Source organism: Canariomyces notabilis (genome assembly GCF_033297395.1).
Source record: "Canariomyces notabilis strain CBS 508.74 unplaced genomic scaffold N656scaffold_2, whole genome shotgun sequence".
Taxonomy (NCBI): domain Eukaryota; kingdom Fungi; phylum Ascomycota; class Sordariomycetes; order Sordariales; family Chaetomiaceae; genus Canariomyces; species Canariomyces notabilis.
In genome coordinates, this window is record NW_027041824.1 from 1827687 (window position 1) to 1851270 (window position 23584).

A 23584-nucleotide genomic window follows, 5' to 3' on the forward strand; every position below is an offset into this window, starting at 1 on the left:
AACCGTTGACCCTAGCAAGCTTCCGGCCCACGGTAGGTAGTCTACTGTAGTGTTTGCGGGGAACCCCTGAATTCAGGGGAAGTGGCTGACCCACTACAACGGGTCGAAGTCACCCTTCTTCGCCACATCCACGCTGCAATTGACGTGGGGATCCGACGACTTCCTCGTGAGCAAGTTACACGTACGGTCACAAGTTCTGGCTTAGCAGCCGAGTTGAACTGCATACGGCAGTATCTGTTAAACGAGCTTCCTGCTCTACCCCTACCTTATGATTCCACGTCAGGTATCAATATCAGGACTTACATCCCTGAGGCTAAGGTAGGTAGTGACGGAATGCCAAGGACTTGAGCCTTGGCAGATGGAAGCTACCTTGATTAATTTAGAATACCTACAGTACCTAGCTGGCGGTGTTATTCCACGGGTACGCAAAGGCACTAGCTTGTAACCTTCCCTCGTAGACGTTATCCCTCGAGGACTACTACTATTAGTAACTACGAAGTACTCGTTATGGCTATGGCACAAACCATGTAGGCTTTCCTCAGAACTAATTGCAACCTGGTACATTACAGTAATCACTCCTTGGAGTGCTTTTACACCTTTGCCGTTTACACATCACTCTCCTAGCCTTGATGACGAACATCAATGCCGCCGTTGCTGGGATGACTACCCAAGGAAACGCAATTTTCCAGGGCGTTCAGGTCTACAACGGCCACGTTCCCCATGAAACTTGATGACAATTCCGCTGGCGGAGGGAAACGACTGGACCCGATACTCCCAAGCCCGAAACCTCCTCCGCACGAACACCGTGACCGCTCCTGACTCTATGGACAACATCCTGGTGTTCAACATGCCGCGTCGTGGCTCCTAGAAACTTTTACTGCAAGATCTCCATGCGATTTGATCCCAGTGGCGAAGACCATAAGATATGTGTGGACACGGGTTGTTCCACAATCATGGTCGACAAGAAATGGCTTCAGGAATACGCTCCCGACGTCAAGATCGAGAAAGTCGACCCCAGGGAAATGAGAGCAGTTGGCGACGTTCTGAAGGTCGACGAAAAGGCCACGTTTCACATCTACATCCCGTAGCAGCTCACTACTGAGCTGGCACGCTGTGGCAACTTCCCGGAAAGTTTGGGATCGGCTTTCCAACAGGGATATGCGGGTTGGGACCAGCTTGGACAGAACGCATGCCGATGAATCGAACTGAAGGCCTCTCTGGTATCATGGATATCGCGCTCACCTTCTCCTTCCACTCCGCCATACAGGTACACTACCCGTTGGGGGTGAAAGTAGGAAGGGGGATTTGACTTATACCTGAGCCTACAGGCGCTGGGCGCACCTACAGTTTCAAATACACACTCAGAGTGCCATGTATACCATAGTGTCACACTTATCACGGCTACTGATGACGCTGATTTACATATGGGGAAAATATTCCCGAATGTCTAGGTATACGCTGGCATCCCCGCTTGCGGTGATCTCACGATTCAATTCATCCAAAATGGGTTTAACATATTGTCACTGTGGATATTGTCACTGTGGACATTAATACAAGTAAGTAGCAAAGCCTCGCTGATAGCTAAATCAGCCTTGAAGCGATATCCTTCTCCAACAAGACACACAGGTAGGAAGAGAGCAGTGTTGAGAGGCCGTATACATCCCCAATCAACCCGCTACATTAAGCGAAGCCCGGCCAGGTAGCCTTCTCGACTGCCTCCTTGCCATTTCAAACTCAGTCGCCGACTCGGCAGCAGCAGCATATGGGTTGTTGCTGTTGTTTCCGGCGTGTCCATTTCCATAGTATTGCTCCTGTAGCGACGATCCTTGACTACTAGTAGCCCGTGGCGGTGCGGCAGACCGGGGCGGTGTAGTCGCTGCCGGTTGCTGGTATGCCTGGCCCTGGCTCTGCTGGGCATAGGCCTCGTCATCGGCACGGACCTTTCCGGGCCGTGGAGGCGGGGCGAGCGGAGCTTGCTGCTGCGGCTGCCTTGCCGTGGGGCTGTAGTTGCTGCCGCTGCTGGTAGCTGTGCCGTCGTTGGTGGGATGGCCGGTGCTGGCCGGGATGTTGTCTGCTCTGGACTGCGGCGTGAAGGCGTAATGAGTGGAATTCCTTGACTCGGACGCGACTGCTCCGAAGGTTGGGCCTACGGGTTGAGCTAGCTGGGGTTCTCCCGCTGAAGGAGGCCTTGCACGCCGGGATTGTCTGGGGGACGAGGGGCTGGGAGGCGGTCTCATGCGGACTGCTTTCTCGCTGGCGTTGGCGTCTTCTTCGTCGTTACTGGTGTCTTCCGCATCATCGAAGCCGCCACCATCAACAGGCTGAGATGGGTCAGCTTTGCCCTAAGGATGGGATGGCTGAATGACTTACTGTTCTGAGTTCCTTGCGCATGGCAAGGCTGGCACAGATCTCCTTGGCCTCTTCGATGGATTTCTTCTGAACTTTGAGGGTCTGACGCCGGTCCCGGGTCTCCTTGTTCTCAGCAGCAATTGCTTCAATGACTTCGTTGCTCAACTCGAGGACTTTAGCCGGATTGAACATGCTGTATATGCCTTGGAGAAGATGACGCTCTACCACTTGTGTAATGACGTTCCGAATGAATGACTTGGAAGCCAGATCGTAGTAGATAAGCATTTTTTCCAGCACCTCCTCGGCCTCGGAGAAGGTTGCGCCCGCGTTGGAAATGCTGGCGTGCCAGTTTCTCAAACGCTCTTCGTACTCGGGGTCATGCGGTTGAACTTCGAGGTTCATATCATGCATCAAAAGATCCAGCTCGTGCTGAGCGTTACCCATCAGCTCCTTCATTTTGGGCTCCAGGAAATGGCGGCGAAGGGGCTCGCGCATACGTTTCGGCCAAGCGTAGTCAATGAGCTCGCTGAGAAATTCGTTACACACGACCCCAAGGTTGTCCTTGTGCTCCTGAGCTAGCTTGGGCCATTTCTCAGAGTAACTCTGGAAGAGCATGTAAACGGCCCTCGGTTTGGGGTCCATGGGAAGTTCAGACCCGCGGACCTGACGCAGCAGCGGTTCAACTTCGCTGCGGATGAAGTCCCGTTTGACGGCATCAGTAGGAACCTGCTCACCGGGCAGCTGCGAAGCGGATGCAGAGAAGTTGAACTTGCGGCCGTGTGCTCGTACGCCTTGTGAAAAGCGGTCGTTTTCCTCAATAGCGCGGGCGCGGAGATTCTGCACAGGGGTCCCTCTTGGATCCGCCGTTACGCGGAAGAAGTTCTTCTTAGGCGGATTCTTATAGAAACCATAGACCGCTGGAATTACCAGTTCCTTGGACGCGGAGAAGAGTTCGACAAGCTCAACGCGCATCTCTTCTGGGGTGTCTTTGGCGGTGCCGAGGGATGCGAGTTCGGCATCGCAGGCGTCGAGGGCCTTCTGGATCTGTTTGCGGAGGGTATGAACGTGCTTTCCGATGTGCTGCTGTAACTGTACGCTGAGTTTCTGCATCAAGGCGGCAGTACCGCAGATTGACCTTGCGAGCGAGGCCCATTTCCCCCGGTTGAAGAAGGCTGCCTCGACTCGGCGACGCTCCTCGACGGAGGGCCAAGGCTGACCCGGCTCCCGAGGCCCCGGGTTCAGGAGGACATACCAGCCAAGCCTAAACTCGTTTCTCTTGTCCTTGTTTTGGACCAAATCGAGGAACTTATCTTCGAGTCCAATGGACTCTGTGAGATCAGGCTTCGTCAAGACGCCAATGGTTCTGGATCCACTCGGATCGAAGTGGCGTGCCTTGGTGAGAATAGGAGCCTGCACATAGTCGGAATTCCCACCGACGACAGCCAGGATGATGGTACGAGAGCTCCTCATGTATCGGTCCGACAAGGCTTCAATTGTCTTGATGTCTTCCGGAGACTGGTCGTTGTTCGCATTGCGTACAAGGCCAGGCAGATCTACTAGGGTCAGTAGAGGCATATCTGGGCCGCGTTTCTCGACGACTAGAATGTCACGCGCCGCAAATCGGCCAGGAATGTTCTTGGGAGCGATGAGGTCGACGGCAGCTTTCATTAGATGTTCGAAGGGCATGCCGGCGTTGACCATTCCGCCAAACTGTCTCAACTGCTCCTGCTCGGCGAAGCTGCGGTTCTTGTCTGGAATCACGGAGACGGTGATGCTCGACTGGGGCGCTCTCCGTAGCCTAATCTCGGTCGCGAACCTGGTGCAGGCGCCCGCATCGCGGGGAAAAGGGGTTCCGGTAATGGCCTCGAGGACCGAGCTCTTTCCAGCACTCTGGTCACCGACCACGATGATTTGTGGTAGCTTGACATTGTCGAGCTGAGCAAACTGAAGCTTGTCAATGAGATCGAGGAGGGCACGCTGTTCACTGGCCAGCTCATGAGCATCCACCGCCAGCTCAAGACGTGTAACCATCTTGGGCTGCGGGACCCGGGAAACGGAAATGGAAATGAAAGGATGTGAATTGAACGAGTCAAAAAGATTATGGGAATTAGAACAGCAACAAGCAGACGAGGTAGGAATGAGTTAAGAGGAGATGGGTCATGAAGCACAAGGCTCCAGACATGGCAACTTTGTTAGATACCATTACCAGGCATATCGGCTGCCGTTTGTCTCGCCACAGCCCAAAACCGCGTGGCCCAACCAAGCGGAAGCGGACAATCTTTGAGAGCAACAAGCGCAGCCCTGTAGGTCCAGGCCTCGCCTGCTGTAGTACATACATACATCACACGGGGTTGGATGCCTAGACCGTCTGGCGCCGCTGGCGAAGGTCGACATTCGTCAAGGGGGTTACGCCCGGTGACGACGGCGGATAACGCGTCACTGGATCAAGTTATGGATCGCCCCAACGACGAATTGGACAAGCGGCAGTGCCGAGGGAAAAGAAAAATGTGTCATGATTGGGTGGACACTGGAGATCAAGTAAGCTAATCCCAGCATTGTGATAGATATGGTCCCAGATTGCCTCTGCTCAAAATGCAGAATCTTGCGCGTAGGCAGCTCATAAACTGGAGGAGCAGCAGGCCGTTGAGTGCTCGAGCCTCGCGGCGAGTTGGCAGACGTTGTGCTGAATGTGGGGACAAGTGGCGGTGCAGCGCCACAGATAAGAATGCGACCCCGCGTCCCCGCCAGAGTCGCCTCGCCTGGGCTGACTGAGGGCCTGCTGTTGACACATCGCACAGATAATCGCCGTAGTGGGGACCAGCGCTGAAGCGTAGCAGACTCCACAGCGCAACGTCACCACGCAGGCTGGCAGGAACCAGCTCCACAGCCCGCCGTTGAGCTGCCAAGCTCGTGTGACTTCAACTTTGAGACTGCGCTACAGCAACGAGTTGCAACTGGCTTGCAACAACTTCCAATGTCAACGCTGCTAGTCCCATTCCAGGTTGCCGCTTCACCGCACTTTGTGTGATGATAGCCGAAGCGCGTCGCAGTCGACACCATGAACCTATTCGGCGACGACGGGCACCGCGACAAGGACAAGTGCCTCGGCGATAACTATGTTGGTCCCCAGACGAAGGACACGCAGGTGCAACTCGTCATCTCCTTGACTCTTGGTCTGTCCGCCTTACTGACCTTCTGTGTAAGTCCCCTTTCCCCCTTCTTGCCTGAATGACTCGCTGACATGATTGACTCTCCGGCACGCAGACACTGAGACCACGATGGAAATCGCTCTATGCCGCCCGAAAGCGCCCCTCAGATCCCACCTTTGGGCTGCCAGTCCTCCCTGATAGCTTCTTCGGATGGATGCCAGCACTCTACAAGATCACCGACCAGCAGGTGCTGGCCTCGGCCGGCCTGGACGCATACGTATTTCTGGCCTTCTTCAAGATGTCCATGAAACTGTTCGCCGTCATGTTCTTCTTCGCCACCGTCGTCCTCGAGCCCATCAACCGCCGCTTCGTCCCCGACAGCTCGCCCGACACCGGCTCGCCGCAATCGCTACTCTTCCGCAACTATGCAACCTACCGCAGCTATGAGCACACGAGACTGTTTGGCGACAGTGAACCTCCGGAAAAAGATCCCGATAATAGCTTCAACCGAAACATGGGCTACCTCTGGTCCTACCTAGTGTTCACCTACCTATTCACCTATCTTACGCTCCACTTCATGGATAGGGAGACACGCAAGGTTCTCAGTGTGCGCCAGGATTATCTAGGGACCCAATCCACTATTACCGACCGGACTTTTCGGTTGGCTCGCATTCCAACCGAGCTGAGGACCGAAGAATCCATAAAGCAGTTGGTGGAGAAGCTCGAGATCGGCAAGGTTGAAAGCGTCACTCTATGTCGAAATTGGACAGAACTTGACCGGTTGATGGAACAAAGGCAGACGATTCTTGCAAAGCTAGAGGAGGCGTGGAGCGTCTACTTAGCCCACAGGCCGTTGGTAGCGGCGGACGAGCCGAATGGGGACCACGGAGGCCCAGATGCGGCTGACGAGGAAGCTGGGGAGAATGACCGCTTGCTGAGAGGCCCCAGGGCCCGCTCCGGCGGACGGTCTCGCCCACAAACGCGGTTCTGGTATGGCTTCCTTCGTCTACAAAGCCGCAAGACCGATGCTATCGACTACTATACCGAGAAGCTCCGGCAGCTGGACGAAAAGATTCTAGCCGCCAGAAAGAAGCAGTACGAACCTGTCGATCTCGCATTTGTTACCATGGACTCTGTTGCCGCCTGTCAGATGGCCATACAAGCGCTTATCGATCCGCATCCCGGCCGGCTCCTGACAAATCCTGCCCCTGCCCCTTCCGACATCGTCTGGAAAAACACGTACGCGTCTCTTCTAAGCCGCCGCATCCGCTCTTGGGGCGTCACAATTTTCGTCGCGGTCCTCTCCATAGTCTGGCTAGTCCCTGTCGCCTTCCTCGCCTCGGTCCTCAGCATCTGCACCATCAACAACGTCTTTCCCTCCTTTGGCTCATGGCTCAAGGAGCACGAGATCGCTCGGGCGCTCGTGCAGACTGGACTCCCCACAGCTGTCGTCTCCCTCCTCAACCTTGCCGTGCCCTACCTCTATGACTACCTCTCCAACCACCAGGGGATGCTCTCCCAAGGTGACGTGGCCCTCTCCAACGTCAGCAAGAATTTTTTCTTCACCTTTTTCAACATCTTCCTCATCTTCACCGTCTTCGGCGCCGTCACCTCCATCTTTGATGTCCTCCGCAACAGCCTCAAGGACACGACCTACATCGCCTACACGCTAGCACGCAAAATCGAGGAGCTGTCCGTCTTCTACACAAACTTCATCATGCTTCAGGGCCTCGGCCTGTTCCCCTTCCGCCTGCTCGACTTTGGCAGCGTCGCCCTGTACCCGATCAACCGCATGGGCGCCAAGACGCCACGCGATTTTGCCCTGCTCGTCCAGCCGCCCAGGTTCTACTACGGCTTCTACCTCCCCACCGCCCTGCTGGTCTTTATCCTCTGTCTCGTCTACAGCGCCCTCCCAAACGGCTCCTTAGTCCTTGCCCTCGGCCTGGCCTACTTCTCCCTCGGCTACTACACCCACAAGTACCAGCTGATCTACGCCATGGACCAGCCCCAGCACGCCACCGGCGGCGCCTGGAGGATGATTTGCTACAGGATCATGCTCGGCTTGGTCGTCTTCCAGCTGACCATGTCAGGATACCTGGCCCTGAGGAAGGCGTTTACCGTCGCCCTGCTGGTCGCCCCGCTCTTTGTGGGCACTGTGTGGTACGGCTGGGAGTTTAGGAAGCGCATGGAGCCTTTGACGAGATTCATCTCGTTGAGGAGTATTAAAAGGAGTGAGTTCGAGGGCGGTGAAGAAGGCGAGGGGAGTGGCGTGATATTGGATGGGGACGAGGAAGAGGATTTGGGCAGGGCCCGCAGGGAGCTGCTGAGGCGGGGCAGTACTGTCGACGAGGAGCGAGAGAAGGGATTACGGTTTGTGAATCCAAGTTTGGTGGTCCCGTGAGTACCATTCCGCTATTTTTGAGTTTTCCATTCTAGGGTTGACTTTGACTGACCTGGCGATGTAATGCTCCTAGGCTCGAACAACCGTGGATACACCAGGATCCGCCGCCACCTCTGGTAGAGGCTGATGTTAGCGACGGTCAGACGACCCCCACGTCTGGTTGGCGCCGTGACGGCCCTGGACCGGGCTCTCAGACCCCCCAGCAGAGCCAAGGAACGTCGCGTGAAGGGAGCAACGCGTCGAGTGTTGTCAGTCTTGGAGATACCCATATATGGAGGGAATAAGGCACATGTTTGTCGTTGGGTTGGGTTGGTTTATCATTGCAAGGCGCTGGTTCAAGGATGTACTCGCACCCCCATGGTGCCTTTCTCTCATATATCAGGAGATCTCACTCACTAATGTAGGTTAGAGTTTGAAAGCGATACTTAGCCATAAATACATCCTCACCTGATTTCACGTTATCAAGAGGTTTGATCAAAACTTGACTTTGCACTTGGCTTAACCACCTCTGAAAATTGATCCTATCTCACATCATTACCTAGCAGCTTAGCTACAATTCCGATATTTAGGTAGCGGACTGGTCTGCAAGTTTATCTACAGCTATATGTGTCTTGCCAATATCAAGCAACAAGTGTGATGGCGTGGCAGTGTCCCCCTGTTCCTTTAGGCTGTAAGAGGCGTGTGAGGAGCAATAAGAATATAACCGGACCACTCACAGGGATCCGACTCCCAGGTCGTCCTTGTAAAGTACTTCCCTACATTTCAAATCCCATTCAAGTTCCCAAATATGAGCTCTCAGGACCGACAGCGACCTTTATGCCCTTAATTTTCCCCTAATCCTCGTCGAGGCCATGCAAAAAGTCCCGTGTTTGGGACCGGCTCCGAACACTGATTCCGGAAGCTCGCGGGGGCTCAAATCCGTGAGATTCTGTTCCTGCCGCATTGGAGTTCCGGTTTTGGCGGTCATACCAGTTTTTGAGCGGCTGAAATTGCTGAAGTGGCTGGCGGATCTCTGGAAGCTCGCTATCAATAGTCTTGTCACTGGCAACGCAGATAAGATCAACTTCGTCGTCTGAACCGTGAGGGGACTCATCAGAGGTGATAGAGACAGCCGTATAGTGCTTCTCAGGGTTGCCAGAAGTGCTCCCCTGCGGAGTGCCTTCGTTGAAAGCGAGACTGTCTTCCATGATTGACTCTTGAATTTCCATCGTGACGCTGCTGCTGCTTGGGCTGTCCTCTCTGTTGCTCGGCGTGTTTGCTTCCCTGCGGAGTTTCTCAATGATGGAGCTGCGATTTATTGGGGTCGGCGTAGAGACGGGCTCGGAGGGAGTATCGGCCCTCATACGCTTTCTCGGATCGTTCTCGCCTTCATCCCCAACAGCCGGGCGTTTCCGGTTCTGAGAGTGGGCCATGTTGGCATGCATAACCCTCTTCTCGGCCTCTTCGCACTTCTTCTTCCATGCCTGGAGATCTGCTTCATCGAGTTTCTCCAAGATGGGGTGCTCAACTAACTGGTGACCACGCCCATGCCCCTCAACCTCCGCAATATCTCCAGAGACTGTGTTCATCCTGATGGTGAACTCAGTTTGCAGCTTCTTCAGGTAGGATGCGAGGGCCGAGTCATCCATGATCGAGTTATAGGCCTGCTTCAGCAGATCTGGAAGGGCGAGTACAAGTTTGTTCTGTTTTAGCACCCGAGTAGCCGGACCTGCAACTTTACTCGCTTGTCTTTCGCGAAGGAATTTGCATATCTGTTCGGCGTTGTTGACCACTCGTGCTGGGAGATAGCGACGGGCAAGATCAAGACCGTAGTCTTCATTTCTGATAGGCCCGCTGGCGACAGTGTGCGGCAAGCTGATCTGGAGAGTGTCACCGTCCCTGATGCTTTCGCCGGTGAGGTGCACGTTCAAGACGCTGTTTCGATTCGTGGCGTTCAATACCTTGGCTTAACCGGAGATTAGCTTACCCAGCAGCTGTTGGAACGCAGCGAAATCTCACCAAGTTCCGTAAAGTGTGTTGCAAAGAACACCCGGCACCCTCTCTTGATCAGCTTCTCCGACATTGCAAGGGCGATGGCCAGCCCTTCCTTGGTCGAAGTCCCCCGTCCAAGTTCGTCAATCACAACAAAGCTATCTCTGGTAGCCTGCCTAAAGAGCTTCTTAGCATAACGTCTCACTATGAGCAACAGACACGAGCGGGCGCACCGGAGAATCATATTCATCTCTGTCATCTCAACTGCGAAGGTGCCCAAGTTGCTCTCTGGCCTGTCTTCCGTCGACAAGCGGGTAAAGAGCCTGTCACAAATGGGAATTGCGGCATACTGCGCTGGGACAAAGCTGCCGATTTGCGACATGATCTGGATCATTGCAACGGCTTTGATGAAGGTGCTCTTGCCACTCATATTGCCTCCGGTGATGAGTTGGAACCGAATATCTTGTTCCCCTAGATAGACGTCATTTGATACAAAATTCGTTTTTCTGAGCTCGGCAATTGGGTTTCTTGCTGCTTTGAGAACCAAGTTGTCTGAAATGATCGGACGAACGTAGTTCTGAGTAGTGGCCAGCTGGACGAAGGAGGCGAGCATGTCCAGCATTGCCGTTGCTTCGCTCATTGCCAGCAGGCACTCAACATGGTCTAGCAAGGCTGTCTTCAACTCGGTAATGACTTTGTCGCTCTGCGCTGTTACAATATCGGCCTGCCGTTGGATCTGGCTGCTCATCTGGATGAGATCTATTGTCTGAAAGTGGTAGTGATGCTTCCTCCGACTGGCGTTGACAATCTCAACTCCACCGAGAGAACGCTGTCTCCAGTGCTGAGTGCCGATGGCCCTTTGGTTGTCTGCCAAAGCCAAGCATCTCATAACTTCACGCTCAACGTCAGACCATTGGAACCGCAAGTAGTAGTGATTGTTGTTCGCAAGGCGGAGTTCTGGAGTTGCCCCCAACTGTTCTACCAGGTGTAAGAAATACTGCCGAGCGATGGAGCTTGCATCACATGGTCACACCAACCTTGAAAGATCTGGCTGAGGCGTTCCATGTAGTCATGAAGGTCATTGGTGCGATCTTGATATAGTTGGCGAGCTTCTTCCAACACACTTTTGGCCGGGGCCTAGGAAGTCATGAGCGAGGCGAACGGGCGGGTGGGCTTGGACTGGAAAGCCACAAACCTTGACTGCCCACATCCTATTGTTTCTGATATCTATAGGTGCCTTGCTGTAAGTTGCCTGTTGCTCGATTGTTTCTTCAATCAATGCCGTTATAGGAGCCATGAGGTCCGGGCTGCACTTCTGCACGATCGATTTTAACAATTGGCTGGTACAATCCGCTGCTTCGAGAACGTCTCTGAGCCCTCGGAACCTCACAATATACTCCTTGATCATAAGGACATTGTTCAGATCTTTCTCCGCTCCTTGGAGTTCTTCGTGGCTGGCCATGGCGATCTGATGGTGGCCTTCGATCAGTGCCACCCCATCTTGTAAAGAAAGACGTGATGCTTTGGTAGGCAAGGCAATCTGTCAAAATGTCAGCCAAGCAGGAAAATTATTCACGGTGTCCTTACCCATGGAATAGAACGCTCAATGTCAATGCGAAGGAGTTTCTTGAGACTTCCTCGAAGCTCCATGAAAAGGGCTTCATTGCATGACAGCTCCTCGACAGCCTCATGGCGAGCGACAATAACATCTTTGTCTGTACTAGGCTGGAGAAGTGTTGACCGGAGTAGTCGGCGTCCTTGTGGAGTAAGCGTGTGATTCAACAAACCAAAGAGAGTCGACGATGTGCTCTTGGCCTGTCGAAGATTTTGGAGAATCTCCAAAGCGGTTACGGTGGACCGGTCAAGCCCCATCGTATTCACGGGTTGGATGTACTTGACATGGAGCGAGTTCTCCCTGAAGATGAGACTCATTTCCTTTTCAACAAAGGCCATCACCTAGTATTAACCGTCAGTGAAGTCATACCGAATAAAGGGATCTAGTGAAACGGACCGCAGAGAAAGCGCAGGATGCATAGAAGTTGTGCTCGAGATTAGAGCGAGTTGCTTTGACATCCGTCCTCCATGCGAACCGGTCAATCATCCTCAGTCCCTCAGATTCATTCCAGTGCTGCCTATCCAGGGGCACGATCTCGGCGTCCGGAAACTCTGTTTTGAGACATTGCGCAAGCAGTGACTTGCTCTGCTCACTAACGACCTTTTTCAACACCAGGAATGTCTGCGGCAGGCTTGCCATTCTCCAGAGTGCCTCAATGACACGCTGATACCGGTCGTCATTGAGGATTCTGGTGATTTCTACCCGCCCGGTTGTGATGTTGATGACTGCAAGGCCAACCACATCGGAGGATCGGCTTTCGGATATAGCGCAGACGACGCGGTCATCCTGGGTAGATTCCGTGGAAGTCACCGCGTTGAATCCATCCCCGACTTGGGGCTTGCTTGCGTGCGGCAGACCAGGGTCGAAGCGGCTGCCATCATCATGATCAGACTCAGAGTCAGACTCTAAATCAAGATCAAGAAGTCTAAAAGAAGATGGCTCCGACTTGTCACGGTATGCGCTATGCCGAGGACGCATCCTGGCGCCACCTTCGAACAAGCTCGAGGAAAGGTAAGGGTCTGGAGATTGACCGGCATTACCATCACGCTGGGCGGGACGGCGCAAGGGGATTGTATCGCTGGTTATGCCAGTGCCTGGGCTATCTTCCCGTCCCAGAGAGCTGAGAATAGATGAGTCGGGCTTATCGAATCGGTGAAGGTGTCTATCATGGGAGCGTCTAATACCACGAGGATGGGGAGTGCTGCTGGAAATGGATTGGGGGGTAAGGGTCTGTGTCACCTGCGACCTGATTCCTCTGCTGCGAGCCGTGGACCTGTGAGAAGGCAAAGCGTTATGGAAGGTGGAGTCGTCCATCAGACCATCAGAAGTGGTTGATCCGTGTGGTGATATGTAGGATTCCGTGTACCCTTCTCCGCTTCTTCCGTATCTGCGGGCGGAATGGTTGGCCTCTTGTCTATTTTGTGGACTGTTTTCACGGCTTCCATTAAGAGAGTCAGGCCCCGAACTTGGAGTAATGAAAGGATCGGAGGGTAAGGCAGAAAGGCTCTGAGAGGTGACGGCTGGTTGGGGACTTTGTCGAGGGCTGCTGGTCAGGGGTAAGCCAAATGAGCTACTGATGCCGACACAGTCGCTGACACCGGAGATTTCTGGAGTATCAAAGCCGTCGCCTGTTCTCCATGGCTGCCGATGTACCCGCTCAAAGTATGGGGATCGTATCGGTGTCCGGCTGTCCCGCCGTCGAGTTGGAGTGCAGGGCGCCTCTGCACCAAAATCGTGCGTGCGCTCCTCAAAACAGGAATCGAGCTCATCATTTCGTCCGCTAGTGGGTGACTGAGGGCAGTTTTCATCATCCGACTCTCCGTTGGTCCCCAGAGATGGCATGTTGGCCTTGCTTTTGAACGGGTGAGGAAGCAGCCAGTCGTCCCGGTTGCTGATAGTTGGGGAAGCACGCTTTTCAGGTCTAGGCCTCCATACTGCTGGGCTGACTTCCTGGCAACCACGACGGATAGTGGGCGGGGCTCTCTCCTCTGCCAACTCTTTGATCGGGGTATAGCTGCCCTGGAACGATGTATGCTCATGAACGCTTCCCTCGAGCGCATCATGGGCCGGAGATAAAACCACTCTATTGTTGAAACGATCTCGCACGCCGGGTGGAAACAGAGGCCCTCGCGATTTATAGATTGGATGGGGCAGAGAATAGTTGGATAGGGTCTCAAGATCGTCCGTATATTCGACCGAGTTTTGCCGAAGCTCGTGAGCATCGCCAGAATCAATCTGAGTGCCCCGGCGCTGCGCCGTTTCACGGGCAGGTGTGAAGTCTACCAAAACTTGAGGTCTCACATCCAGAAGTCCCGACGCGGCCGAGTCAGTTTGTCTACCTCCATCCTGGTTAGGAACTGAGTAGACGGAAGGCTCGACAGGGTAGTTTCTCAGAGCCGCAGAGATGGCTTTCTTTCGCAGCCAGTCTGAGTCAGGGCGTGAGAACCTAGGCGTGTTGCCGGGGTGGCGTACTGTCTCCGCTGCGGCGTTCGCGGCCTCCTCCTGCTCGGCATTGTCGAACATTATAGGAGTAGTCTGTCGTTTGATGCACAGGTCGCTTTCATTAAGCCTTTCCAACCTGCTCATATCTCTTTGCTTGACGGTGGTGCAGTTGCCGTGGATGAGGAGGAAACAAGCTCGCCCAAAGGCTCCTTCCATGATTTTATCGGTCACGATTGTTGCCTACGGCAAGGAAGACCTAGCAAGTAAAGCTGCCCCATTGATCCTGGCGTTCGGGCTTGTTTGGATTTGCTTGTTGGCAGAGTGCACCTCGCTCCTTCCCGTTGCGAAGCTTGTGATAACGTAAGATACCCCTCTCTTCCGTTTACAGTGTTTCAATGACAAACACTCAAGATCATGTTTATGGATCTCCAAACGTGATTGGATATGCCCATTGTGCCTGTCTGGTAGTCAACCAAGTCTCTGATGGCCAGATAGGCCTCAAGCTATGTAGGTAGGTACTGTACCATTAGTAACATGGCCAATACTCATCTGGTCCTCTTGTAATGTGTGGACTTCGGTTCTTGGTGGTACTTGGGTGAATCGTTAGGTTAACAGGGGGCTTGCCAGCGGAGGCAAGATATGTTGGGAACACATCGAACTTTTATCTAGCCAATATTATCTGCTAGTATATACTGCTGATGGTAGCAGCAAGTTAGCAACGGGGCACTGGGGAGTCGGTCTCCTCCCAACCAGCAAATTCCCAGTGCGACCACCAAAGGTGATGATGGGTTTCCCCTGAGCCCCTTAGTCCAGCTGGTCCAGCGTCTGGACGCTGCCGTTGCCCGTAACTGTGACATTTTCAACGCGCTTGCAGTCCTCTTCGCTGATCTCAAAACGCCACCCGTGCTCGTCCTTGACCTTACCGAGCTGGATGCCCTTGAGTTGAGTGAGCAACTTGGTGCACAGTTCGCCCGGCTCCTCATTGCCCTCTGGGATGTAAGTAATGGTCTCTTCGCCGTCTTTGGCCGATACTCGAGGGTGCTGAGGCAACGCAGCGCTGAACCGACGGGTGATAGATCGGATGGGGACCAAGGCGGCGGCAGTGCCCGCAGCCATGACCTCGGTGAAGTTGGGCAGTTCGGAATACTTGATCTAGTCTCTGCGTCAGCCCACAACCGGCCTGTTACACAGGCAGAAAAGGGACCCGCCACAAACTCACCGTCCGCTTCTCAACTGCCCACCCGAAAGACCTGCCAATCTGCAGGACACTATCACTCGTCACGCTGTCAATCACCGCCTTGCTATCCGGCACCACCAGGGTCACGTCCCCCTTGTCGCCAACCAACGCTCCGATAAAGCCGCTCGTGCTGAACTCATCCACCTCCTCATGCCGCTTGCTATCCAGATGCAGGGTAATCCCATACCCCTCGCGGCGGGCCTTCTCGCTCCACCTCAGCACGGGCGCGTAGTTGCCGCCGACCTTGGCGCTTCCAGTCCCGTTGGGCGCCGCGCGGTCAAAGTCGTCCAGGATGAGCGCCTTGACGGGGTGCGTGCCGTGGTACACGCCCGTGGGCAGGACGTAGACGGCAAAGGTGTACTCCTCGGGCGGGTTGAGGCCGAGCTGGGCCGAGGAGCCGTAGATTTGCGGGCGCACGTACATGGCGGCGCCCGTGTCGTGCGGCGGGACGTACTCGGCGTTGAGCGCGACGGCGGCCTTGACGGCGGTGAGGAACAGGTCCTCGGGCACGGGCGGGATGCTGACGAACTCGGCGCTGTGGCGCATGCGGGCAGCGTTGCGGTCCGGCCGGAAGAGGGCGATGGCGTTGTCTCCCGGCAGGCGGAACGCCTTGAGGCCCTCATAGGCTTGTTGGCCGTAATTGAGCGCGGGCGCCATGCCGTGGATGCGGATATACGGGTCCGTCACGAACTTGAGCGGACTCCATTGGCCGGTTTGGACAGAGTGGTGGGATTCAACATGGCCGTTAACTTAGTGTTCAGATTAGCCTGTATCCTCCGCCGCGTGGGTCAAGGGGATTGCTCTCTACCTTCGCGAACACGGAAGCCGACATTGGACCAGTCAATGGTGTTGACGGGTGGCGGAGGGAAGGGCGCCATGGTCCGGGTTCTGCTAAGAATGGCTGAGTGGACGTCGTACAAATAAAAGGCGGCTGTTTTTTGATGATTTCGAGTTTACAGGGATTAGACGTTCCTTTAAAGCTCACCAGGGAGGTCTCAATGCTTGTGCTATCTGATTGAGAATATCGCCACGTGTAAGCTGATATTGTCAGCCCCGCGAAGCTCCAAGGCGGTACATACAAGTTGAGACAACCGGGAAGGGACAGCTGTCGATGAGTCGACTGGAAAACGCGGTGTGTGATACGCTGAGCTAGGCCATCCTTTTTTCTCCCAGGTAACTGCTCCGATCGGACCATGGAGTTCGCGAGCCAAAAGCTTCAATTTTTCGGTTCCCCGAGCGAGCGTTTATTGGTGCAAGATGGCGGGGTGCAGGACCCTGGAGAGGGGCAGAAATGCCCCGCAAGCCGATCGCGGAGATGATGTCATCAGCAGACCGGACTGGAGTTGAGGGGCAATCGAACAAACCACCAAACCTCATTTCTTCCAGACGAAGTCACAGAAGCAATGAGACGAGTACAAGGAATAGCGTACAAGATCAATTGAACGTCTCTCCCATTTGATAAGCGTGGCCCAGGCGCCGCGTACACATAGATAGTTCCATTGTCCCGTCTAGTCCGTTCCTCCATGCCGATGCAACCCATGCAATGATACTCCGTATGCCTGCCCTATTGCTAGGCGCCACGCCTGTTTCTCAGACACGACCCGGAAACCATACAATTCACAGTCAATCTCCACGTCCTCACCTAGCAGCCGCCCCTCTCTCCCTCAACTCTCCCTCCAGTTCGCTGTTTTCGTGGGACAGGGTGGGATTTCCAGGTTGCTCCCAACCGTCCAATTGCCAACCTAGTCATTTCAGCAGAGAGACCCGAATGTGAACAGGTTGGGGACAAAAACAGCAACACGACGCAACGCTTCGGTTGCGCCGTCAAGGGAATCTATACTATGCAAAGTCGTAAACGTAAGGTTGGAGAAAAAACAAAATGAATCAAAATGCGCAAAAAGCGTCAAGCGGATGCTGCTCCAATAAGGAGCAGCAGAACGAAACCGCAGCATATGCTGCAAACGAAGGTATAGGTCAGAGCTCTCTAGCCCACCGAATCCGACCAGATGACCTCCCTTAAAGATCAGCTGCGCGAGGGATATACCGCGCGGAGCTCTGCCGGCGATGCCGAGCCGGGACACCAGACCTGCATCACATCAAGTTCGCACACATGCCCAAACCAAGAGAAAAGCCAACCAACTCTTGCTTACGCGATAGACGCCAGTCTTTGCAGCGCCATTAGTACCCCTGAGTAACTCGGTTAGCGGTGCGTCCTTGCCTACCACGGCTTGCGTGTGGGGAGACTTGGGGTTTACGAACCGCTCACACCCTGTGTCAGGGTTGCTGTCGCCTCCGTATTCCTCGTTCCCAAGCTCACCGTGACCACTTCCTTGACCACTTTCTCTTCGCCCAGCGTGTTTGCCCACTTGAAGACCTTCTCATCCTCACGACCGTCACCCACCACCATGAGAAAGTCGACCGGAGACTTGTGCTGCTCGTCCGGCTCCATATGCTCTCGGAGATTGGCAAAAACTCTCTGCGCCGCGGTGCTCTTGGTCCAATCTAGCGGCTCGACAAGCACACAACCGTCCAGGGGAATAGCATGAACACGTTGCTCCTCGCATGCATCGTTGATATGGCTGGCACAGTCTGTCGCCTGTCGCATGGCTGCTTCGTAGTCCTCGGCCGACTTGTAGTGGAAGATAAGGGAGCATCGGCGGTCTTCAATCTCGGCGCCTGGCGTGCGCTCCAAGTAGTAGGTCAGGATATTCTTCACCGACTCCTTCCATGAGCGGATCTGCTCTGAGTCGGCCATCTCCGTCCAATCCTCGCTCCCGCAGTCCTTGAGGAAGCAACCGTTCTCGGCAATGAGGCCAAGGTTGGGCACACGGCGGAATAAACGGTCAAGCTCTTCAGGCCGACGACCAGACATGACGTAAATCGTGTTCCGATCGTCAATAAGCAGATCGTTCAAGATATCGAGGGTACGCTACGTCCAGCTGTGTCAGACCAGTCTATGGTGAGGCTAGGGATTCAACTTACCTGTGGGCTAACTGGAATGATCTGGTTGACCGGCCCCCAACTGACCAACGTGCCTTCGAAATCGAGAATGAAGAGTCTCCTTTCAGACCTCTTGTACTGCTGGATGAGGGTACTCATCGAGAGCCGTGGGACAGAAGTCTGATCGCGGCGATGCTGTTCTTCGTAGACACGATCCAGGCGGGACATGAATTCTGTGAACCAGTGCGAGCCGGTGTGGTGGTTGACAGCCTCGTACAGTCTTGTCCATCTCTGCTCCTTTTCCTCGTCGCTCATCTCGAGGGCTTTCTTGATGGCATCGGCACAAGCCCTGTAGTCCCAAGGATTGACTGAAAGCTCGTTCCCTCCAAAGAGAGATGAAGTGCCCGTAAACTCGCTTAAAATGAGAGAGCCGTGCTTTTTCTCGCTGATCTTGCCGTCCTGGCAATACAGGTACTCATGTGATGTCAGGTTCATGCCCTCGCGTTGGCTCGTGATCATCAAGGCATCTGCAATGCTCAGCAGAGCTAGATACTGGGCATAGTCGATATCCTGCTTAAGATAGACAACGGGCTGGTAGGCAAGGTTCGCCCAGGATGAGTTGACGCGAGTGACGATATCCGAGACTGTGGCATCTAGCTCACTCTTTTCGCTCGTCGACAGCGCAACCTGGATCAAGACGATGTTGTCTCGCCATTGGGGGTTCTTGTTCAGGAAGAGCTCGTAAGAGAGGAGTTTCTGTCTGACGCCGCGCACATGATCAAGTTTGTCCCGGGCGACAATGAGCTTCTTGCCGGCGTATCGCTCGCGCATGATGTTCAACCATCTTTTCACCTCGTCCTCTTCACGGTGTTGGCTCAAGCTCACAGGGTCGATACCGATAGGCAGATTGACCACGTCGACGAAACGATCCTCCAGTTGCAGACCGTCGGGGGTGGCTTCGGCGCTTAGAATTCGACTGCACGTCTGAAGGAAATGCCTGGTGTATTCGTGGATCTGGAAGCCAATCAAGTTCGCGCCAAGCATACCCTCCAGGAGCTGCTTCCGCACGGCCAGGCACCTGAACACCTCTGACGAAGGGAAGGCGACATGGAGAAAGAAGCCGATCTTGGCGTCGGGAAGCTTCTTGCGTACCATGCCAGGCACGAGCAGCAGGTGGTAGTCATGCACCCAGATGACATCGCCCCTCTTCCAATTTTTCACGATCTTATCAGCAAATGCCTGGTTGACATTCACGTAGTACTTCCACGAGTGGTCTTCGTACGCCTTGCTCTTTGGGTTATCGGGGATCTGATAATGAAATACTGGCCAGAGGATCTGCTTGCAAAAGTGCGAATAGTGGCCGTCAAAGTCCTTGTCGGAGCAGAAAACGGTCAACATGTCGTGCTCCGTGGCTAGCCTGTCTTCAATATCCTGGAGCTGCTGGGTGCCTTGCAAAGCATCGGTTGGCATGCCGAGAGTGCCGACCCACGTGTATTCTCCCAGCTTGCCCTCTCTGGCTGCAGCTTCAGCGGCATTGCGAAGGCCTCCATTTCCCTGGTCGGCGTTGACAACCTTCCAGTTCGCATGTGCAAAAACGCGGTCATGGCTATCGCTTCTAGCGAGAATGCTTGGCTGCGTAATCCCCTGACGCCCTAATTCCTTTGCCTTCTGATGGAGATTCCGTGCGTTGTCCGTCAGGGAGGGCGGGGGAGGCGAGTTCGCTCTTGACATTGGTTGATCAGGGCGGCCGCCCCATGTCGGAGAGCTTCGGTCGGTCGGCGCGCGGAAGCCGTCAGTGCCCGCAGTTGCAAGCGGCGGCAGCTGTATCCGTATGCCATCCTCATTCGTAAACGGATCAACCCGCTTCTTGTCTTCGGTCGGAGTCTGAGGGGGAGTTATGTTTTTGGGCTCGAACAAACTTGGCTGTTTATCGGGCAGCGGCGGCCTGGCACCCGCGGGCTGCTTCTTCTCGGATGGAGCACCCCGCGGAGGGGTGCCCGGGAGTGTGAAATGGATGGTTTTAGGAAGAAAGCTGTGCCAAAATACAGTTAGGTTAGCCGTTAGATATCCCAAGGCTATGCGGGCGAAGTCTTGAGCTTGTATGCCGGCCCCGCTGCCACTGACGCGATTGGAAATGTTGCGCTTGAGATCGTCCTTGCTCCCCAACGACAAGAAAGACTTACAGGGACGCAATGAAGACCGTCATGATGGGCGGATTGGGCAGCCTAAATTAAGTTGGCCGGATAGTAGTGCTGAAGACGGGTCCGGAAGATGCAGTGCCGGGTGTGTGAGGAGGAGGAAGAGAAGTTTTGCTATTGGGTCCTGGGCGTCGAGCTCATGAGTTCAGTAAGAGACGAATCCGCTGCCAAGTTGATTCGTGCTGGCGCATCCACAGGCCGTTGCTACCGGTGAAAGTTTTTTGGGAAGGTTAACGGCGAATCGCAGGCACATCAAACACGGTGACGTCGTCGGCTAACCCGGGTCGAAGGGGCGGGGCCCAAGCCGGTGGCCTTAGTTGCACGTGGTGTATGCGGGGCGGCACTTGGATAAGATAAGAAGCTTTTGGGTTTGCCGTGATCGCACAGCAGCAGTTAAGTTCAACAGGGGATACCGGCGGCGGCGTTCGGCGGGCGAGGTGATTTACATATCCCGAAGGCTTTGATCTAGCACGATCGGACTGAAGTGGTTGGGGAACGAGGCAGGGCGGGGATCAATAAAAGAAGGAATCGAGTGTTCTCGAAGACGGGACTGTTTCAGAAGGTCAGCACCAACAAGAATGGGAATCTGGAGTTTTCCGGCCCGGGTCGGGCTGCGCTAGCTGGGCGTGAAGACAGGGCATGGAATTGGTGACGGCAAGGATCTTAGCGCGCCTAGAGCAAAGATGCGCCGTCACCACTCCCCCACTGACGTAAGAGACCCAGAAGGATGCGGAGCCGTCTTTTCCACACAAGGACGTCAAATTGAAGAACCGGGTGACGGTGCTATGAGTGAATTTGAAAGAGTAAGCGGTACCTACGTGACAGCTCAGAAGCTCGGTAATAGCACGTTTCAGCTGCTTGATTCCAAGAAACCCTCAAGAAGCGATTCACCCGGAAGCGCAATTCGATTTCCTGAGCCAAGCAAGATGGTGTAAAATTTTCCGTCGTCCCAAAAAAAAGGCCGCGGCCGTGGGACCGCGGATCCGGTGTAAGAGCCGTGCGTGGATCCTGACGAGAGGAGCACGAAGGTCACGGACAGCAGCAGCAGGACACTGCATCGTCTTTATCTGGGTAGCAGCCCAGCTCGCTTCTCAACAAAGCTGGGTGAGCTCGTCTCAGAAGGTGGGAGGTGGTACAGTTGGTGGGGCCAATCACTTTCGCTGGGCAGCATTCGTCCCGCACGCGTAGCGCGATTCCAGAATTTCCAGTGGACAGGGTGTCTTGTGCTCCGGGTGACAGGGAAGCTCGCCTAACGCTGGTCGGCTGGACCAGCTTTCCCATGTCCAATGTGTCCATCCTTTACGTTGGCAACATGGAACTCGACATCAAAACTCCTGCACCTTCACGTGGCAGTGGTCGGTGGTTTGTCTTGACGCTTACTCTGATACTCTGATACAGACAATTGGACGAATGCTTACTTTTTTGTTATAGACTCAATGGCTCAATTCATCCGCCTTCCCTTTGTGTTCCTGCCACACCATTCTCAGGGAGCATCAATCACGTAATGCAATGCTTCAGATCACCACACGACGTCGCCAGGTGATGTGCTGACAGTTGACAAGCCAGCTTGGCTCGGAGGGCTTGATGGATGCCGCCTACTCAAACTCCAGTCACTGTTGGTTATGCGAGATCGACGGGAGGCTAGACTCCCAATCCCAGTGCAAAAATGTAAGCACGCGGGATTCAGGTGCATCTGCCTTGTTGGCCATGCGTCCTGTGTATCAACTCGGCACACTCAGCGGGACGGGCATGCCAGTCAACCTGGAGATGAGGAGACATTCTTTCCGGTCATTGTGAGTACCGAATCCTACCTTCATGCCGGTTTCCCAATGGGTGGCCCAGTTCCTGCTCCTACTCAGCAAAGGGAAACCACTCGCTTACCCCCCAACTCAAGCAAAGGCTGATTGACTATCATGATTAGATACTCGGAACATGCTGGCCTGGCCACGATAGGTTTACTGCTGACCAGTCAACCCCATGCTCCGTGTATGGTGCTGGGACACGTAAAGGACACTGTGATCCAACAGATCTGACTATTCAGGGCTTCAGAGCAACAAGCAGGGCCTGATGCTATTTTTGCCTTTTGAATGGCAGAAGAGTCCGGCCGTGCCTGGTCGGTTTTTACAACTTCGGAACGCTCCAGTTCTCTTCCCGGTGCAAGCGGGTTATGAAATCCGGCGCGGATTCAAGCCATCGGCCATCATAGCACAATGCCGGGGTTTGCTCCGTCAATCCGGCCGAGGGATGCCGCTTGGCGGGATGACGGCCGGGTGGAATGGTCAAGCCCCATCTCGACCCCACTGTCCAACTTCTCATCTAAGTTACGCGTGCCCCGCCCAAGGCGTGAAAGTTATTAACAAGCTAGAACTGTTCTGTCTTCCATTAGAGGTCCTAGGTATGTAGTACGGCCTTACGAAGCTAAGCGCCTGATTCTTCGGTTTATACCACTCAATCCTGCCCACTCATAGAGACAGTTCGAACAACGTGCTGGGATCAGTCGTCGACTCGGCATTCGGGAGCCAAGCGCCGTGGACAAAACACACACGGCCGCAAGGGACTACCACTCTGCACTGGATAGGCAGATATGAAATTTTTTTTTTTTCCAGCACGGGCCGGAGAGCACTTGCTGGGGCGGCAAGTTGGATCGTTGACTGCAAGCCGAATGATTGAATGAGGCCGCCGACCCGAGATCTCCCGAATCAAGGTGGAATTTTTGATAGGCTAAAGTAGCCAGTCCCCATTCCGTCACTTTTGTGTAAGGATGCCATCCAGGGGCTGCTCTTTGCAAAGCCTGCAGCAACCCGGCCCCCATCTGTGTGTGTCGATGTCGACGGAATTGGCGCCCTGCATCAACACCTAGATGGTGTCTCAGCCGTGCTCTTCGCCTCGAAAATGGCTCATAATGGATGCCCGACGGGCCCGCGAAGCGGGTCGTACTAGGATCACAGGCATCGACGGAGGGAGAATGACTGGCTAACATGAAGAGGGGAAGTACCTGAGAGTGTTGTGGAAGGCTGACAGTGTTTTTTGCTGCAGGCGCGAATATCAAGAATCGCCGAGCTTCCACCGCACCCGGGTTACAGTGACTTTTACAGCTATCATCCGCCAGAGACTACCCTCCCTTCGATCAGAATCCATGCTCCACCGGCGCATCCCAATTTTGTTTCTTGGAAGTTCCAGATGGAGCAAACAGCCTCATTTGCAAGCTGCCGTGGAGCCCAGAAAGAAACTTTCGCCCGTTGACAGAACAATAGACGCCTTTGGCGGCGGGATCCAGGACGG

At 54.5% G+C, this 23584-nt stretch overlaps 5 protein-coding genes across 5 annotated transcripts; 1 reads left to right on the plus strand and 4 right to left on the minus strand.

Annotated features, from left to right (window-relative positions):
• Positions 1-2165: 2165 nt before the first annotated feature.
• Positions 2166-4660, minus strand: N656DRAFT_262045 (dynamin family protein). The gene has a single exon (XM_064809045.1). It carries the CDS (start codon positions 4378-4380, stop codon positions 2332-2334), a length of 2049 nt encoding a protein of 682 aa, XP_064674196.1. The 5' UTR covers positions 4381-4660; the 3' UTR covers positions 2166-2331.
• A 470-nt stretch (positions 4661-5130) lies between these two features.
• Positions 5131-8364, plus strand: N656DRAFT_774934 (DUF221-domain-containing protein). Its single transcript, XM_064814370.1, has 3 exons — positions 5131-5548; positions 5614-7895; positions 7973-8364. The coding sequence occupies exons 1-3, from the start codon at positions 5408-5410 to the stop codon at positions 8181-8183; spliced, it is 2634 nt and encodes an 877-aa protein (XP_064674197.1). The 5' UTR covers positions 5131-5407; the 3' UTR covers positions 8184-8364.
• A 280-nt stretch (positions 8365-8644) lies between these two features.
• On the minus strand, positions 8645-14143 carry N656DRAFT_842059 (uncharacterized protein; the record flags this gene model as incomplete). Its single annotated transcript, XM_064819020.1, has 8 exons — positions 8645-9844; positions 9898-10046; positions 10104-10848; positions 10908-11007; positions 11066-11410; positions 11458-11826; positions 11882-12390; positions 13060-14143. 8 exons carry the CDS (start codon positions 14141-14143, stop codon positions 8733-8735), a joined length of 4413 nt encoding a protein of 1470 aa, XP_064674198.1. The 3' UTR covers positions 8645-8732.
• Positions 14144-14383: 240 nt separating this feature from the next.
• N656DRAFT_834451 (branched-chain amino acid aminotransferase II) lies at positions 14384-16333 on the minus strand. Its single transcript, XM_064818720.1, has 3 exons — positions 15973-16333; positions 15147-15913; positions 14384-15079 (listed from the first exon to the last, which is right to left on the minus strand). Exons 1-3 carry the CDS (start codon positions 16040-16042, stop codon positions 14732-14734), a joined length of 1185 nt encoding a protein of 394 aa, XP_064674199.1. The 5' UTR covers positions 16043-16333; the 3' UTR covers positions 14384-14731.
• A 1082-nt stretch (positions 16334-17415) lies between these two features.
• On the minus strand, positions 17416-20310 carry N656DRAFT_765552 (glycosyltransferase family 20 protein; the record flags this gene model as incomplete). Its single annotated transcript, XM_064813412.1, has 3 exons — positions 17416-18093; positions 18147-20136; positions 20288-20310. 3 exons carry the CDS (start codon positions 20308-20310, stop codon positions 17416-17418), a joined length of 2691 nt encoding a protein of 896 aa, XP_064674200.1.
• Positions 20311-23584: the final 3274 nt, after the last annotated feature.

Bases quoted from the DNA above. Each gene is read 5' to 3' on its own strand.
- N656DRAFT_262045 (XM_064809045.1), bottom strand. From the start codon at position 4,380: ATGGTTACACGTCTTGAGCTGGCGGTGGATGCTCATGAGCTGGCCAGT.
- N656DRAFT_774934 (XM_064814370.1), top strand. From the start codon at position 5,408: ATGAACCTATTCGGCGACGACGGGCACCGCGACAAGGACAAGTGCCTC. The intron at 5,549-5,613 runs GTAAGTCCCCTT...TCCGGCACGCAG, and splicing joins CCGCCTTACTGACCTTCTGT to ACACTGAGACCACGATGGAA. The intron at 7,896-7,972 runs GTGAGTACCATT...TAATGCTCCTAG, and splicing joins AATCCAAGTTTGGTGGTCCC to GCTCGAACAACCGTGGATAC.
- N656DRAFT_834451 (XM_064818720.1), bottom strand. From the start codon at position 16,042: ATGGCGCCCTTCCCTCCGCCACCCGTCAACACCATTGACTGGTCCAAT. The intron at 15,914-15,972 runs GTAGAGAGCAAT...CTGAACACTAAG, and splicing joins CGGCTTCCGTGTTCGCGAAG to TTAACGGCCATGTTGAATCC. The intron at 15,080-15,146 runs GTGAGTTTGTGG...CGCAGAGACTAG, and splicing joins GGGCAGTTGAGAAGCGGACG to ATCAAGTATTCCGAACTGCC.